Genomic DNA, 17,985 nt, shown 5'->3' on the forward strand with positions numbered 1-17,985 from the left:
CTTGCAACCAAATTTAAAAAAAAAAAATAATATTTGATGAACCTTTTTATTTTTAAAATGTATTGAATGAAAAAATCTAAGACACTTCTTTTGGCATGATGTCGTTTGACATGATGACAGCAATACCTAATAGTTGAAAGCGTTTTTATAATTGTAGGACTTCGATCACTAACTTATTAGTGATCGAAGTTGTAGGAGCCTAAAACTTCCTATATAGGTTTACTATACTCTTTGCCTAGTACTAGTAATTTTCTTATTGTCTATGGCCAAAAGTTTTTTTAATAATTATTCAGGTGAAAATTGATAATGTATGAGACATTATGCGCCCACAGCCACACCCGCACATTCCGTACGACACAATGACATCAACGAGTTAACATCGAAATCTACTACTACTGTTATAATGCATTTGATTCTATCGGGTTTGTTACTGACTACATTTTTTTATTTATTGAAGTTTTCGTAGTATGCTTCTCGACAAAGGTGTTACATAAGTAATAAGTTTAAATGACGAATTATTTCATTTTAGGTATTATAAAAATAATTATATCAATATTACAATGATATTTATTATGTTATAAACATGCAGAGCAATGCAGCCTGTGTTGTTAATAGATACCAAAATGAACTCAGAAATTCTGCCGTAAGATTACACCTAGGATTCTACCGCAGAAAACTATTTAGAAAGAGGTAGCTGTCCCTAAGGCCGGAAAATCAGCGTAAGCGCAGTTACTATAAAAGGTGTGGCGGTTCTAGTTACCACATCACCGATCCCGTGCGACAAACTGTCCCACGTAACATATTAGATTACTTATTGATATATACGTAACATACCACATAGTTGCACAACCAGGCATGCGCAAACTTGTCTACATAATTGTCCATACATTGCATTTCATATTACAGGCGACTACTAACCTTATATTCGTAAGATAGAGTCTATGTACCGCATCCATGGGTCTGAGTATAATAAATTCACGGCAAAGAAAATTCCTTTCGCCGATAAGAGAAAATGTATTTTACCACACGATTCTAAGGTCTATTTTATTAAACATGAAAATAACTTCTCGGCTTTAATTAGAATAAAATTATAGCAGGGCAATTAAATGGTTTAGCTGATAAATGTTGCAGGAATAATTAAGAGCAGATGGGAACCGATGTTATAATAGAAATATAACTTCAGAATGCAATACCGTGTGTGATTGGATATTTTTTGCGTAAAATTAGTTTATGGACTTTAGATAGTTTATTTAATCAGATTGTAATTAAATAAACATACAAATGAAAATTATAAAACAAAGATATAAACTGACACGTTGAATAAATTCCAAAGTCATACTGAGCCTTTAATAAGTTGTCAAGATTGATAATGAAGTAATAATTGAAATATGTAGTATAAATAACAAAATAAAAAGAACTATGCTAATGTAAATCTTAAAATTCTGCCGTCATTATCATTTTACGGTTCAAAACATAAAACATTTGTATTACAATCTTTTTTACAAAACTAAAACAAAAAATCTATGATTTTTGCATATCAGTATACAAGAAACATTACTACAGCACATAGGATATTACAAGTGTTTTTCAGAGTATGCAAACACATCCTTTAAGTTACTGATCGTCTGTCTCAAGTTAAGGGATTATTTTAAAAGGAATTTGTATCTCTACGAGCGATCGGGATGAATATGTAAATGTGTTTGCTAATCTATCATTGTCAATTAGACGTTATCTGAACTAGTTACTGGATTATCGGCTGACTGGTTTAAGATATCCTTAATAAACAGGATTTTAGTGGTTATAAATAGAACTGGATAAACGAAGAGCGATTTATTAGCTCATCGTCCTTAATCAAGACGTAGTAGGTTCACTACAATTAGTTATTGCCTAATAACATGATTTTTAATGAAGATCGTAGCAATAAATAAGGCACATATACTAGAAATATAATAATCTCCTATTCTGATGATGTTTTACTTATCTAATTTAATAATTATTTAGTACGTACCTAACCAAACTCATACTTTTGAACATAGCAGAATTATTATAAAAAAGTAAAATTAAGATTATTGCAAAAATATAAAATTATTAAAAAGTCATAATATAGTACATTACGATACGAGGACGAAAAATTTTTTTCTGACAAGTGTGAGTTTGCAGGCCGAGCCGCAGGCGAGGACTGCAATCACACGAGTCAGAAAAACATTTTTCGTCCGCGTGTTGTATAAAATTTTATATTACGGGGTCGGAAATGGGGGTTTTGCGCACGCGAAGCGTGCGTAAAACGTCAATTTACGCACGCCGTGATATAAAAATATATTTTCTAACCTATATGGAATACAATGTTTTATGCAGGTTATAATTAATTTAAAAGATTTTGTCTTGTAAGTCTCTACAAATAGGTAAGTAGATATGTACTTTTTATGGCTTTAATATTTACTTTTTTTTTATTAACCTGTGAATGAAAAATTGGTAATATAGTAGACGAAAAGCAGTAAAAAGAGAAGTACCGAACCACCCACTTAACAGTGGGATTGGTCCATTTTTGATACTTGTTCATTATATTATAATGTTTTAAATAACATTATATTATTATGAATAAATATTATAAATCCAGGGGGCATTTGACCACCTGAGAATCTGCCCGGGCAAAGAGGGTACCCTCGAGACCCGAATTTCCTGCCCACCGCCCTTATGTTGACATTGCCGCAATATATGTGCGCCCGGGGGGTAAGACGTCCCGTCAGTCAGTTAAAAGAGAAGGCACATTCTCTGAGTATTGTTTTCGCCGAGCCAGTTGCGCTTATCAGTAATTTCAAACGAGCTTGCACATTGCCGATTGCAACTGACGTTTTGTAACCGCCATTTCCATTCCGAACTGTATCCATAGACAAGATTCTCACCAATATTGACTAACTTCACGTCAAGCGACCAAAAATAATCGGAGATTCTTTTTCTGTCGCCATTAGTACGATTACGTTCAACATATTTGTTCATTTATATTAAAAAATAAACCATATAAAAGAATTTTAAAGAAAGATATAAATATTCAATTTACAATCTATGTTACTATTAAATTATGTACAAGTTATGTTTATTCCAAGTCATAAACAGTAGGTGATGAATAAATGCATGCGAAAATGTCTCAAATGCGGATAGCCATAAGTTTACTGTCTACAAATATAAATTGTCAACAGCTTCTTTCTTCATAGCTTACACAATCCGATCGTCACCTACTTGTGTATTAACCCATATATTGTGATTGAATTTGTCAGTGTTTGTCAAAAAGTAAGAATTAAGAACCTTTGAGGTAGTATAGTCCGCGCCAAACTGCTAGTCCACCCTGAAGTTGTTGCGAGCAGGTGTAGTCATACAATTTGCTATGGATACTCGACTTATTTCTGTATTCAGAGCGGACTAGCAGTTTTACGCGGACTATACCTAAGTTGAATTAAATGGACATAGCAACTTCGTTAGTCGCTACTTAGTTTTTTTTTATATAACATAGGAGTAGAAGACGAGCATGCAGTCCACCTGATGGTAAGTGGCTACTGCCGCCCATGGACATCTGTAATCAACCCCAGATAGGATTAGATATTCCTACCAGAGGTTGGCCACAGATGCGCCGCTACCCTTGAAGACTAAGCTGGAACGCCTCGGAAAAGTCTGTCTCCCTTACCACACCCTTCAAAACGGAACACAGCAGCGCCTAACACTGCTGTTATTAGGTTGAAGTAGGTGTGGCGGTGGTGCCGCCGAAGTCGAACCACAAAGGGTTCTACCATCTAGTTAATAAATTGTCACCAACATTTGCATTGTATGCGTATAAAAGAGCAATAAACGTGTTTATCGTCAGAAACTCGACCGTGGAAACAATGTCTCAGTTATTCGCAACTTCAGAGTCAGTCCGTTAGCGCGTGAAAGTGACAGCGAATCTCTTCAAACGTAAAATCATAGATAATGAACGACAAGTTTACCGCGCACGAACGAAGATTACGCGATTAACACTGAAACATATTGTACACATATATTAGTAAAGATTACTCACTCCTAACAAGAAAATGTACCCAGTTTTGAGAATTGAAATAGTTGCGTAAAAAAGTTTTGCCACGTCTCCGTGCTAAAATATCCCTAAAATATTTGAAATAATTATTTATTTATTATATAAATTACGCAGTATTAGCATAGATTAGTAAAGATACTTCGCCGACTTGAAATTGAATGAAGCCACAAACGGCGTATTAGTAAGTTCTTTTTTTGAATTCTTAACAAATTAAAACATTTTTAGAGAAAATTTACGAATAAATAACTATGATTGTACACAATACTTTTTATTTTTAATAAACTTACCTACCACTACTACTGAAATACGGGTAAAAGTTTTTACCACACTTATTTTTTTACTTTTTGAAATATGTTCGTAGTTATTAAAATACGGACTTAAGTAATATGGTTTTATTGTTTACTGTTATTTTCTATTGTATGATTAACACATATTTGAAGAACAAGAAAGCCATGATCGTTTTCTTCGAATACTAAACAGCTGTGTAAACTACTTCTATCTTTAGAACTCTATATTGTCTATTAAGCAATAACATTTTTTAGCTAAAATCTAAAATTTCATAAGAATTCTTAAGCCATGATTATATAGCGATTGCATTCATTATAAACATTTTCGTAAAGATTATATATAACGTTGTGAAATATTATATTATCTTATAAAGAAATTGAGGTGATAGAATGTTTGGTAGTTCGTCTCCGGAGGCACCGTCTTTACTCCTATTTCCGCCTAATTACGCCAGTGTTAAACGCTGTTATGTTCCGCTTCAAAGGGTGAGGTAAGGGAGACATATTTATCCGAGGCGTTCCTATAGGTATCTGCTCTTATCTGGGTTTGATTATCCGTAGCACACCGTAGCCACTTAATATTAGGTGGACTTCATGCTCTATTGCATGGTCTGCGTTTGCCACTGTTATGTGCAAAAATAGGAATTCCATAATGTGCCTACCTAGGTAATAAGGTTGCCGTCGCAATATAAACTGAAGTGTCCATGTCCATTGTCCATGGCCCTCAAAGTTATTTAAACGTATATTTTCATACTTTACTTTTGGTATTGCCACTATAATCTAATATGCATATATTTATTTTAGTATTAATATTTTCATCTTTATATTACCAAGTCATCTTGACGTGATAGTCACATGCAATAAAAACATAAAATGAATTCTTTACAACCTTCGCATCATTACACAATTTCACGGCGCTCATTATGACATTTATGGCCAGTGAACCCCACCGTTAATACGAATTTTATTATGTGCTATAATGTTCCATTACACAACAATATTAAAATGATATTAAATAAAATAAAATTTGATTAGTCACGGTATTCCTTTGAATTTCAAACCAAGTTATTACTCAAATCCTGTGTTCTCGAACGAAAATGAAGGAAATCGGTAGAGTTGCCCACTAAAATCGGTATAGTCCGCGCCAAACTGCTAGTCCGCTCTGAAATCGTTGCGAGCAGGTGTAGTCATACAATTTGCTATGGCAACGCGATTCATTTCTTCAGAGCGGACTGCAGTTTTATGCGAACTATATATTCGTACCCATAATCTGTATATGACACAACAATAACACAATATTAAGTTTTGGCGACATTTGTTTTTTTTTTTCCTTAACATATTATTTCGTCCTCACGAGTTTTTTGCTGATACTTGCCTATCTATCGATTTACTAAACAGACTTCATCCCAAATATAATTCTAAATTATCAGAATGTCTCAATTTCTTAAAATTCGACACTCTGCATCAAAAATCGGTAAAAAAATCGGGATAATTTACATCCTCAAAAATCGTGAAAAATTTATGCATTTCGGTAGGACACGGCCAAAATCGGTAAAAATACCAAAAAATCGGTATTTTCGAGAACACTGTTCAAAACTACATTCATGTTTTTATTGCAAAGCAAAAAATACGCCAAATATTATTGATATTTCCGCGTATAAATAACTGTGTTTTCTTTTTACTGTTAAGTAATTTACTAGTACTGCAAGCATACGTTATATAAAAATACTTCTGTACGTCTTCAATCAAAGAATTTAAACGAACGTTAAATATTTTTTATATCTGATTTGGTTCGTAAACTCAACGTCAAAAGCATAAGCATGTTCGAAAGTTTGTGAAATCGCTGTAACTTGAGCGAATGCCGTGTAAATATTGGTATAGATTGTTTGCTGAAAGCAAGATCTCAAATTTTCGACAATACCAGCTATTTCGGTATGGACATGAATGAGGAACATGGGCGAGGTGTGCAGTTGGACGAGTGACGGAATGAGCTCCGATCATGTTTTTAAGTTAGACAGTTTTAGTAAAGATACTATAGGCATTGGCTACTTATTCGTATTTTCTTATACCGAACCACACACTCTATGAGTGGCGAAATAATAAGGTAAGTGGGCAGAGGAGTAGCTGTAGCTGTATTACTCGTCATGACACTTGTCCTGTCGCTCGTACTGCCCGGCGATGCATATCTTTTGGAGCTTTAGCGCGTTAAAGAATAAATGATATAGGTGACATATGTGACGAGTAGGCGAGTGTGTGGCTGCGAGGACAATAATCGCAGCAGCGTATAAAACGAAGAGCTATTCGACAAGGAGACATAGTATAACTGTTGTGTACCAATCAACATTGGAGCAGTTCTAAACATAGACCTTGCGATTACTGTCATATTCTGAATTAGGTACATGCAATGATATAGCTCTTAATTATAGTTTTTATAGTTATAGTTATCATATATCATTGGGTACATGAGTGTTTGTACCATAGTTTATTATGTTTCCACAACTTAACGATTATTAACCAATGTCATAAAAATGTTATTAAGTTTGCACGTAAAACTAGTTAAAAGAAATAACTATTTAACCAATAAACTACTTTTAAAGTAGTATTAAATACACAAGCAAGTAATAACATAAGCGCTTTTTAAGATTCATAATTCTTTACAATATTACTTTTCTTTAAGTAATTTCTCTATTACAAAAAATAATTAATCGACTCCACAATACTCACTTTTTCTTCTATGATCAAATATGTACCGTAATGATATTTCGTCTTTTCACACGGCAATATAAATTAAATTTTCACGAAATCTTCAGCCACTTAGCAGACTTTCTCAAGTAAGATGTTATGAAAACATCTTTGCTTAATTTAATAACGTTCAATTTGATGGCCGGTAAATGCCACCACGCGAACGAACGTCGTAAATCTGTCAACTGAACGAATAAACAAGTCGTCGGAAAACTCATTTCAATTAACTGATGTAAGTATACCTAATCTGGTAGCTAGATCGGCCTCCGAATCAGGCGGTCCGAGGTTCATATCCAAGCACTTCACTCACACTCTCTGTTAAAGTTATATCTGTAATTGCCACTTTTACACGATTAAGAAAGGCATCGAGAGGCCTATAAGCTTAAGAATTCTGTAAAAAAGATCTGAAGGTTGTATGAAGTCTACCAATCTGCACTTGGCCATTGACAAATATCACAATCAAAACATATCAATAAAAATCAAATATCGTAATGCCTGAGATGAAAAATAGGTCTCTTTATTACCTAAAGTGTATTCTATTACGTTCCGTCAAAAAACGTAACGTAATAACTAATGATGACGTGTTTTTATGTAATAGAAATAATATGCGAGAGTGCAGCTCACATTAAATAGTCAATGCCACCTATTAGCACCAGTAAAGTAACTCCATCCATGAGACTGAAACTGAGAACTTATGAAGGTGGAAAACCCTTTGTGGTTCGATTGCCGAGGCAACACCGCCACCAATTTCTGCCTATTAACAGCAGAGTAAAGCCGTGCTGTGTTCCAGTTAAAAGTCAGATAAGGAAGACGTACCTACTTGTGTGAGACGTTTGAACTTGATTCTCAGTAATAGAAACGCATTTATAGTCTACCTCGTGCGTCTAACTCTTCCTTTATTACAGACATTACAGACGTCCTTGGGCGGAAGTAGCCATTTTTTATAATGTAACATACAGACAAGCATGCAGTACATTTAATGGTAAATGGATACTGCAGCCCATGGATATCTGTACTCCTAGTCAGGTAGGTGACCTCACGGTCACCCCCAAATGCGCCGCTACCCCTGACTACTAAGCTGGAATTCCTCGAAAAAGTGTCTCCCGTATCACACCCTTCAACCCAAAACACAGCCGCTCATAATACTGTTGTTATCAGGCAGAAATAGCTGTTGAGGGTTGAGCCACCTTAATATTACCACTACTGACGACGAGGTGATATTTTGATAAAAAAAAATTAGATGAAATGCCTAGAAACAGCTAATCTGTCAGAACAATAGCACTGTAATGCCATTAAAAGGGAAAATAGAAGTGTTGGCCAATTTGGCCATACCAGTTGAACTACGAAGTTCTACCTTTTCACGCTTGGTGGACGGCGGTCACGATCGAAGCAACAGTGGGAGAGAGGACGGGTCTTTGCCTACAGTTATGAATGGCATCAAAGTATCAATTACTCATGTGCCCCATAAAACAAATCAGCGTATCGTCTATGATCGTAGTTCAATTAGCTATATGTAACGGGTGACAACGGACCTCTGTAGCGGTTCCTGCTATATAGGTACTTACGACATTAAGCTTTGTCTAATCACTAGTCACTTAATAAGCTTCTTGATTAAGTCTTCTGTTTAATGCTCGTCCAAATAGATGTAAATAAAGTTTATTTTATAAGCCTTGTCTAATCACTAGTCACTTAATAAGCTTCTTGATTAAGTCTTCTGATTAATGCTCGTCCAAATAGATGTAAATAAAGTTTATTTTAATTTATTCTTTTTCTCTATGAACTATTTTACTATTGTCTATTTATTTGTGACGTTAAATTCAATGTCACATACATTTAAATATAAAAATGTTTTAGTGGAATAAAAATGTTAAATGTTTCTCTATTTAGAGAACAACAACATTCGTTTTTTTCCACAAGAAAGATCACTATTATATAGATTTAAAATCTTACAGGACTCTTTCTATTTAATGGGTACAGATGGTCATGGACTATCTGATTAATATTATTATTATTTTTAGGCATTATGTGTTTAGGTATTATTTACAATATATAAATAAATGCAATAATGCAATGCAGCCATGCGTTTTTACATTGTCACGTTATCACTACGAAATTCACTATGACTATGTACTTAAGTCAATGACATTTAACTAAAATTATTTTTATTAAATGCCGTATCTACCGTTTCATCACATTTTAAATCATGTAGATACTTAGATAGCATACATCCTCTACTAATGGAATTTGTGAGAAATCGTGATGATTACAGGCCGCTTACTTTGTAAGCGTATTTTAATGATAGAGTAGCAACTCAACCTCGAAAATAAGTACGGGTATAGATTAGATTAACTGGCCAGCGATTGGCTAAAGCTAAACCTGTTTATTGTAGAGTTAAATGTGAGACTACGCCCGCGTGTAGTATGCAAATGATACTTAGTAAATAGTCCTGTAACCGTGAAAGTTTATTCAAATTAATCCTTTGTTTCTAAAAATTGCTTGGCTAAACAGATGTCCTATATTGAACGTAATATATGTAATAATTAAAGACTGGTAGTAATTATAAACAACATTGCACAATTTGTCTGCGAATCTGCAATATTTTAAAAACTATTAAATGAGCGTCATAGGCATTGGCAAAAAAATACGTCATAAACGAAAATATTTTCATATCAGCAAATTTTTTCGCCCTAACACAACCTACGAGCACAATCGTTTTCTATAAAACAGCTGTCCTTACGTGTTATTTAAATTATTTATATTGTTTAAAGCCTATATACCTTTCATACATAAAAAGAAAACTTAATGTGAAGGCCGTGCAAAGTAAAAGACACGCTCAAAAAAAAACTATTTGTGTTACATTCAGGTAAAAATCCCTCGACCTAAAATATGTAGCGACTTTGGCACAATATAGCTACTATTCATTCGCAACAGACCTTCAAAGCCTGTTTATGTATAATTGATAGCGTAGCGTTTGTTTACAAATGCACGCCGACTGGAGTGTAACGAAAATGAAAAACAATAGCTTGTTAACCAGATAATAACACTCATTGTAAACAGACTTCGTTTTACGCTTCACAGCAGACTATTGAAACACATCTCACTAATATGTAGTAAATTGAATAAAGTATGAATATAACTATGAAGATGAAGATAAATGAAGAAACAGTACCCTTAGTATGAGTGTTTACGTTTTTACAAAAAATGACTCTTTTTGTATTTGTTTAAGTATCCAATCAGTTTTTATACAGCCCGTTAGGAGCGCTCAGTGCAAATGTATGGGAAAATACGTAAACACATGCAAAAACAGTCTTTTTTGTAAAAACGTAAAAACTCATACTAAGGGTACAGTACCCTTACCATGAGTTTTTACGTTTCGACAAATATGACTGTTTTGGTATTTGTTTACGTATTGGCCCATACAATTTCCAAGTCCTGACACAATCCGCTAGGGGCGCTGATTAGAAATGTATGGGCAAATTCGTAAACAAATACAAAAATAGTCATTTTTGTAAAAACGTAAAAACTCATACTAAGGGTAATGACGGTTCTTTTTGTAGGTCGGCAGGCAAAACTATTTCACGTAAGTTATGCGGACTTATTTAAGTACGAATTTTAAACACCTACGTAATCCTACGCAAACACGATGTGCGTATTATAAATTGACTGTCACTTGCTTGCGTAATTTCGTCAAAAATATTATATTTAAATCTAACAATAACGACCCATGAAACAGGACACCTGACCTCTTTAACGCCAGTATACTTGTTAGTATAATCAGACTGCTCCCATTTTGCCTAAAAACAAAACTTTAAAGGATGCTGTGTTTTGTTTGAAAAGTCTTCTAAGGGAGATATTTACATGAGGTCCCATTAAGTAACTGAGTACTTAGCATAGCAACGCACCTGTACCCGACCTGACGAAGGATTCTATTTGAGTTATCACACTCAGATGTCTATAGGTTCCCATGGGCGGTGGCTGCCACTTTCCAGTAGGTAGTCAACACGCTCAGTCTTACCTTACGTATAAAATTACATATATGTATAGTTGTATACTACATGTAATATTATTGTAATGTTTGTGTCCAGATAATTGCCATATTTCCATTGGTTGTATACTATACCAATCTTTTTATAAGCATTGATATTTGAATAGCTTTATGTGAATCTAATGATGCATATTTTGTATGTAACATACAACATAATGATATGCAAGTTTCATTAAATTGCACAAAAACAAAATCGTGCAGGATTATTTTGATTACGTATAATATTAGTCATTAACTGCCTAGCCATACTGCGCACAATACTCATTATGTTTTTAAGATTAGGTCATCGTAATTAAAGCAATCATAAGTTAGTAACGTGGTCAGATAGAATTAGCCTTCTCGAATACCATTATTAAAATACAGAAATAGCAGACGAGCTGATGGTAAATAGCTACTACCGCCCGTGGACATTTGTAATCAATCCCGGATAAGATTAGATAGACAGATAGATTAAAGAAGTTCCTACCTTCCATTTTTTTTGACGAGGGGGAAACCTCCAAAAGGTACTCAACGCCATGAGAGTGACGCCGGGTTATATGGGACTTTTACCGCACTAAAACGTTAAAGGCGTTTGGTGGAGAACTCCGGGATCTCTAACGGAACACAGCCGGAGTTCTCCTAACGCGATGCCCTTCTATTGGGCTCAGCCCTGGGCGGAGCAATGTACGCTCCTCTCACATCCCCTGGTGATTACAGTGATATGCGACCACACAAAACCGCTGTCCTTCCCGGGGTCGCTTGCTGGACGGTTTGAGCTCCCACAATTGCCACCCGCAACCCCGGAAGCCCCTTTTAGTCGCCTCTTATGACAGGCAGGGGATACAGTAGCCCTATTCTGGTCCCGGTACTACAGGGAAAACCTACAGATTCCTACCTTAGGTCAGCCATAGATACGCCGCTACTTATGAAGACTAAACTAAAATGCCTCCTTACCACCATTCAAACCAGAATACAGAACCGTTTAACACTGCTGTTATTAGGCAGAAATAGGTGCGGTGGTGCGCCGAAATCGAACCACAGGGAGTTCTACCACCTTCACATCATGCAATCTTTAGAACGCAAGTCTCCGATGCTAAAAGTAACACGTCTGCTGGGGCTTTTACATAAAACAATGCTTGCATATATAATATTGTTAGTTGTTGCTAAACGACATGTTGAACAGGCCAAGGGCGTGCCGAATAACACACATTGACATACGCACGAGTACGCTCTAATATAGATAACAGTACGAAGTATAAGTCACGCTATTGAATTTGCAGTTAAGTTATATTTGCTGCTTTCGTAAATTAATATTGCAAATGAAAATTAAGTAACGTTTTCTTGTAGTTAAGTATGGAGTGTAAAAAAACTTTTAAAATTAAATGAAAGAAATGTTTCATAAAAACGACTTGATGGCGTTACGTTAACTAATTTTCAAATTCAAAAATCCCGAAACTTTGTCGACACGCTGATATTTTATTGACGATTCATAGGAACTATTTGAAAAGAAAATGACACAGCATGAAGCAAAACGTCTAAGAAGAAGACACCCAGAAGGCACACATTTAAATGATACGTGCTACCACTATGAGTATGAAGAGTGTCATAAAAACAGTCATTTAAAAAAATAATTAAGAAATGGCCACAAAGGAACCATTGCACCAACCCACTGCTTACAGAATCATTGACCATAGTCAGGTGAGCGCCCCGTGGGAGCCACGCAATTCCCTCGCTTCAAACAGCCTTAACACATTTATATAGAGTCTAGTTCTGTAATACGTTTAGCAACTATATAGCGAAGACGACAATAGAAGAGGGTCGCACGCGTTTTGAATGGCGTTCAAGTAAACTAGTGCAGTGTAACTGTGGCCTGGGATATGTGGTAAATGTAACGTGCTAACTCAGGTAGACAACTTGTCACGAATACGCGATATAGACACTTAACTCGGCTGAAGTTCTGCCTTTTTGGTGGTGCGATAAATTTCTACTTTTACGTTTAGGATCTTGGTTAAGTTTGAGAACATTTGAATTGAATTTCGTGAAACTGAACCGAGCGTTACAAATTTTTGCGCATATCTTTATGTGGCTTAACCAACCCAATTATGTTAAATCTCAGAGATTTTTGTACATAAATTCCACTATGGAAATCTCCACCTATGGAATCATAGCGAATTATGAACCGTCGTCTCTACAAAACAAATATCGAATAAATAAATAAATGTGAACAGTGAATATCTTCTCAATCGGTAAATTTATTTTAGAAGATCACTATACACCTTATTCACTTAAGCCAAGCGATTTCTATTATTCTTGCGATTTAAGGAATATTTTGTACTTATGTATGCCTAATCATTTGTTAAAATTTATAAAGTCCTCTTAGGGCTACACGCATTGATTTTTTTTTAACTTTGTTTACGTCGAGGCTTTTATAATGTTTCGTTATAAAACAGATAACTATAGACGATACAAAAAATAAATAAAACATATCCCAATAATTATCACGAAATGGAACCAAAGTCAAACCCGTCTAAAATCGAATATGAAACTGTCATTAATATGCTCAACTTTTCGTCTTTGAGGATTAAGTTAGGACGTATCACATTACCTACTTATCTGAGGCTTACTACGCTTTGAACCAAACAGCTCGTTCTGCTACAATAATACAAATTAAGCATAAGAGATGATTCCATAATCGAATAACAAAGAACTGTCAGCAAATTGAATACGTTATTAAGTATTAAAAGTTTTCATTCACGTTCTTATCACATCATCTGTCACGTAACTATTTGGGAGTAAAAGAGTTCAACGCGTTGCGTACTACGTTTCCCTACAAATATTAGTGGAGCTGGCTCGTGTGAGTAAAAGAGGCGTGCTGCTTAGATGATAGCTTTATTGTAACTATCTTAATACTAAGCTTAACCTAACTTATATAATTGAGTCCTACACACACTACAGCGGTGGTAGCTCTCCGGTCAAACCATATTAGCTCTAGCACCTTAAATCCAATATTTTTAATGAGCATACAGTATACACCTGCTGCAAATTCTCTACTTCCAACCCGGGTTGACTAGCAGTGAATGTCAGGCATTTAATTGCAGCTCTTTTACATTTCTGTTTTTATAGGTGAAGCAACAAATAAATAAAATAAATCCACCAATGCCGGTCTTCTGCAGGTCATGAAACTACCTGGTAAAGGGAATATTTATTTCCCCAAGGCCATACCTAACATGCTATGAACAAGCAATAAATTCCTTACATTTTTTTACCAAACGCTTACGTAAGCCAAAGATGAGCTCATGTTTAATTATTTAGTTGTACATCCATAGTATGTATGTTTATACGTTTGAAAGTAAATAAACAAATATTCGCAGCATCAATATCCTTGGTGATGTCAGTTATATCTAAAAAGCAAAAACGAATAACTCAACCATAAAAACGAATAGGTAAATTGATACGGGTTTTTAGGCGATTTAAGTCTTCTGTCTTGTACTATTGACCATTGTAAAAAATAACCTAAAGATATTTACCGTACAACCCGACACTCGTCTGCCAATAGTTTCTCACCTCATTTATGCATATATGTATGTACGGCAAGATACGTAGCTTTTTGTTAGCTGATTGTAAGAAATTTTGGGTCAAAAAAAGTAAAACAAAAACAATTTCTTACCGTTTCTTCAGTTAAGGTCGTGTTCCAATTCGATAGTAGTATCAGAAAATATAGTGTAAATGACCATTTGTAAGTGCCTCCGTAGGCAAATGCAAAATAAATTAACTTAATTTCAATTAACATACTATATCGAGACATGAATATTAAATACGCAAAGTTGACGAGTACGAGACCGTAAAGAATTTCCTTGGACTTATGCGAACTTCTATGTAACTTACTGGATATTACAAGATATTAAGTGTGGAGACAAATCTGTTGTAACATCGGCATCGACAACATTTCTAACTGGTTTGACCGCGTGTGACGCCGTTCCTTAATCGACGTAACCGCAATCGAGCGACTCGAGACTATCGACGATATTTCTTAAATAACTTTCCGGCAAGTATGTATAGATAGTCGCTTGCACGGTTACGGCTGGTTTTTATTGTCGTATATGAAATTACAATTTTAGTTATTTTAGTGATAGAACTCTGTATGTCGACTGGGGCCACTGGTTTTGCTCCGTTATAACAGCAGTGCAATGAGTGAGTTTGAGCTTTAAATGTGGTAAAGGGACATACACATGAAACGTGTTAAACTTGACTCCAGGAAGGAGTTTTATATTTGAAATTGTTTACAGATGAAGGTATCCTTATGTGCCCACATAATACGTAAGTACATCTACTTAATAGATATTTAAATGATTATTGCTAAGATTACGGATCGCCAATGTAGTTTAGTCAATAGGTACGCCTATCATTTGAAGAAAACATAGAAGCAGGTGGTTAAATATTAATCTTCATAATATATTTAATTAAAAGTTACATAGGTACTTGGAATTTGGTAATATAAGCTGTAGATAACTTTTAATATCCTTATAACCGCCTGATTAACTTTTCACGATAATTTAACATGCAACTACATGTATCTTTTAATTTGATCAGATTACGATAACATCATCAAAATAGACTTAATTAATTATTATGTACGCGTTCGTTCCGTTTAGTCCTGGCAGTGAAAGGAAATCCGCAAATCAACATATGGCTCAAAGCTAACATGCACACGACATTTTGTTCAATGATGCGTGTAGCCAGCGGATGTGAATGAAATGAAAATACACAAAGAAACAATCGAGATTGTGGCAACATCCTCAAAGTTTGCAGTACACCCGAGACGCTTTGTAATCGTATTTTAAGTAAGATTTAGATTACCGAACCGTACCTATTTAGGTATATTTACATAGGAATGTTGATTAAATTTACATTATCAAGAACGCAAGTAAACCATCAAAGCGATTATTAAAGTTCTTGTATAATCTTGAGCAGATTCCGAAGTGGTAAAATAACTGAACAATGTTCAGTACCTCCTATATTTAGATACCTACTCGGCAACTTTACCTTAAATGAATATCTGAGATCGTGTAGGTATGTACAAAAAGTGTATAGAAGGATAAAGAATAATAGTGATTCAGAATTATAAAATACCTAACATATAAATTAAACGGATAACAGTACAATATCTCACCTCAGGTGGAGCAGCGAATTTCAAATTGGCGAGAGATCCATGGGACCGACTTCTGTGTTCCTGTCTGATGCTGTAAGAAAATGCACGCTCATTTAAATGGCCCTTCTTCCTGTATATACCCCCAGAATCTTCTACTGCTTCCAAGCCTGTCATACTCTGAGCAGCTTTCATTGCCTGTGGCGGCGGCTTAGAGCGACGAGGATCCACAGTTGCATACTGTAATCTACCTCGACCAGGTGGAGGAATGCCTGCATAGGGTCCGGGCGCTAAAGCGGCCGGCACCCGTCCTCTGTGGCCTAGAGTTGCATGACGAGCGTGCGGTAAAGTAGCCGCAGGGTGAGCCACCAAAACCATAGGATGTGCGGCCGCCCACGCCGGCGGCGCTCGCCCCAAGGACCTGCCATTCATAACGGGCGCTGGACCGGGCATCGTCGCATATAACTCGTCCGCAGATGCCGATGACTTCTTTTTAGTTTTCTTTGTGGTCGATTTATTTTTGGGCTCCTCGGGCGGTGGAGGTGGAGGTGGAACGGACGCGGGGCGTGTGATCTGTCGAGGTCGCGGAGCCCGGGTCGGATGTGGAATGTCGTCGCTCGCGTCATCGCGTTCCACTTCTCCGACCCATACTTTGTGATTTTCGTCACCATCGAACACTTCGAGCTCCTCGTCGGGCTCGGGAGGTAATTGAGAAGGAGATCGCTCGGCCTCTAACCGCTTCGCATATGAACTATCGGCGTAAGCGTGGAAACAACATCGGACTAGCGCGTTAGCCGCTGCCTCGCGGCGACATATGAAAGCATGACATTCCAAGACCTTTATGCCCTGCGTGCGTCGAAGGACCGCCGCAAATAACGGAGGGCGTCTCGGCGCCGGCGCTCGAGCGAACGGTGAGTCCAAGGGTAAAAATCTCGGCGCACCCTCGACGCTGACGCGCCTCACGGCTGCGCAATAATGCAGGCTCGATATTGGAAAAAACCTAGCGACTCGCGACCCGCTCTCGTCTACGTTTTCTAGTAATATGCCGTTCGACCAGACGGACAGCCACGAGTCTATTCCACCGCTGGTCGCTCCCTTTTCCGGGTACAACTCGCGCAAAGGTTCCTGAATTCCTTGTAGGCCGTCCTTGCTCTGCTGGGGCACCGCCGAGCCGAGGTACAGCACACGGCACCGACAAATCGGCGTCGACTCCATTTTGGCACTGCACTATCACATGACACTAAATCACTGGAAGGCACCACAATTGATAAGTTACTGTCGGGTAGCGAGTGGCGTGTACGTGCGCTGGCCGCGAGTCGGGCGCGGGTCTGAGTGAACGGAATTCAAGATGGCCGGAGGGGCGCGGGCGCGCGGTGTGGAGGCTATACCTGCGCTTACGCACCTGTGAAGACGCCTCTGCGCCTCTGCGGGCATTATAGGTACGGCGGGAGGGTAGTGGCGATGAACCGGCATTGTGTCAAATGAATCGTCGCGAATTCGGCCGCATTTCTCTCGCCGCCGCGTCATCAGCCCGCGGTCGAGCCGACGTGACGGAATGCCACACTTTTGTCTTGCTGTAGTGAAATCTGAAGGTCAGTTGACCGATGGGAGATAATTATTTTCATCGCGGCTTCTTTGCATATCAATTAATTAGCTCCGGTTATTTTGCCATTGCCGATGGAACCTTTATTAGGAAACGCGTGAATACATCAATTGTTCTGAAATC

The 17,985-nt window shown here is 36.9% G+C and overlaps 1 protein-coding gene across 1 annotated transcript in view; it reads right to left on the bottom strand.

Annotated features, from left to right (window-relative positions):
- LOC140746220 (uncharacterized) overlaps positions 1–17,618 on the bottom strand; it is a 35,295-nt gene extending 17,677 nt beyond the window's left edge. Inside the window, exon 1 of the mRNA XM_073078274.1 lies at positions 16,284–17,618. Within this exon, the coding sequence (XP_072934375.1) occupies positions 16,284–17,474 (1,191 nt within the window). The 5' untranslated portion in view covers positions 17,475–17,618. The remainder of the gene's footprint in view (positions 1–16,283) is intronic.
- Between the last annotated feature and the right edge of the window lie 367 nt (positions 17,619–17,985).

This window comes from Epargyreus clarus, unplaced genomic scaffold (assembly GCF_041222505.1).
Source record: "Epargyreus clarus isolate Ecla_fem2 unplaced genomic scaffold, WU_Ecla_fem_2.2 ptg000012l, whole genome shotgun sequence".
Lineage (NCBI taxonomy): Eukaryota > Metazoa > Arthropoda > Insecta > Lepidoptera > Hesperiidae > Epargyreus > Epargyreus clarus.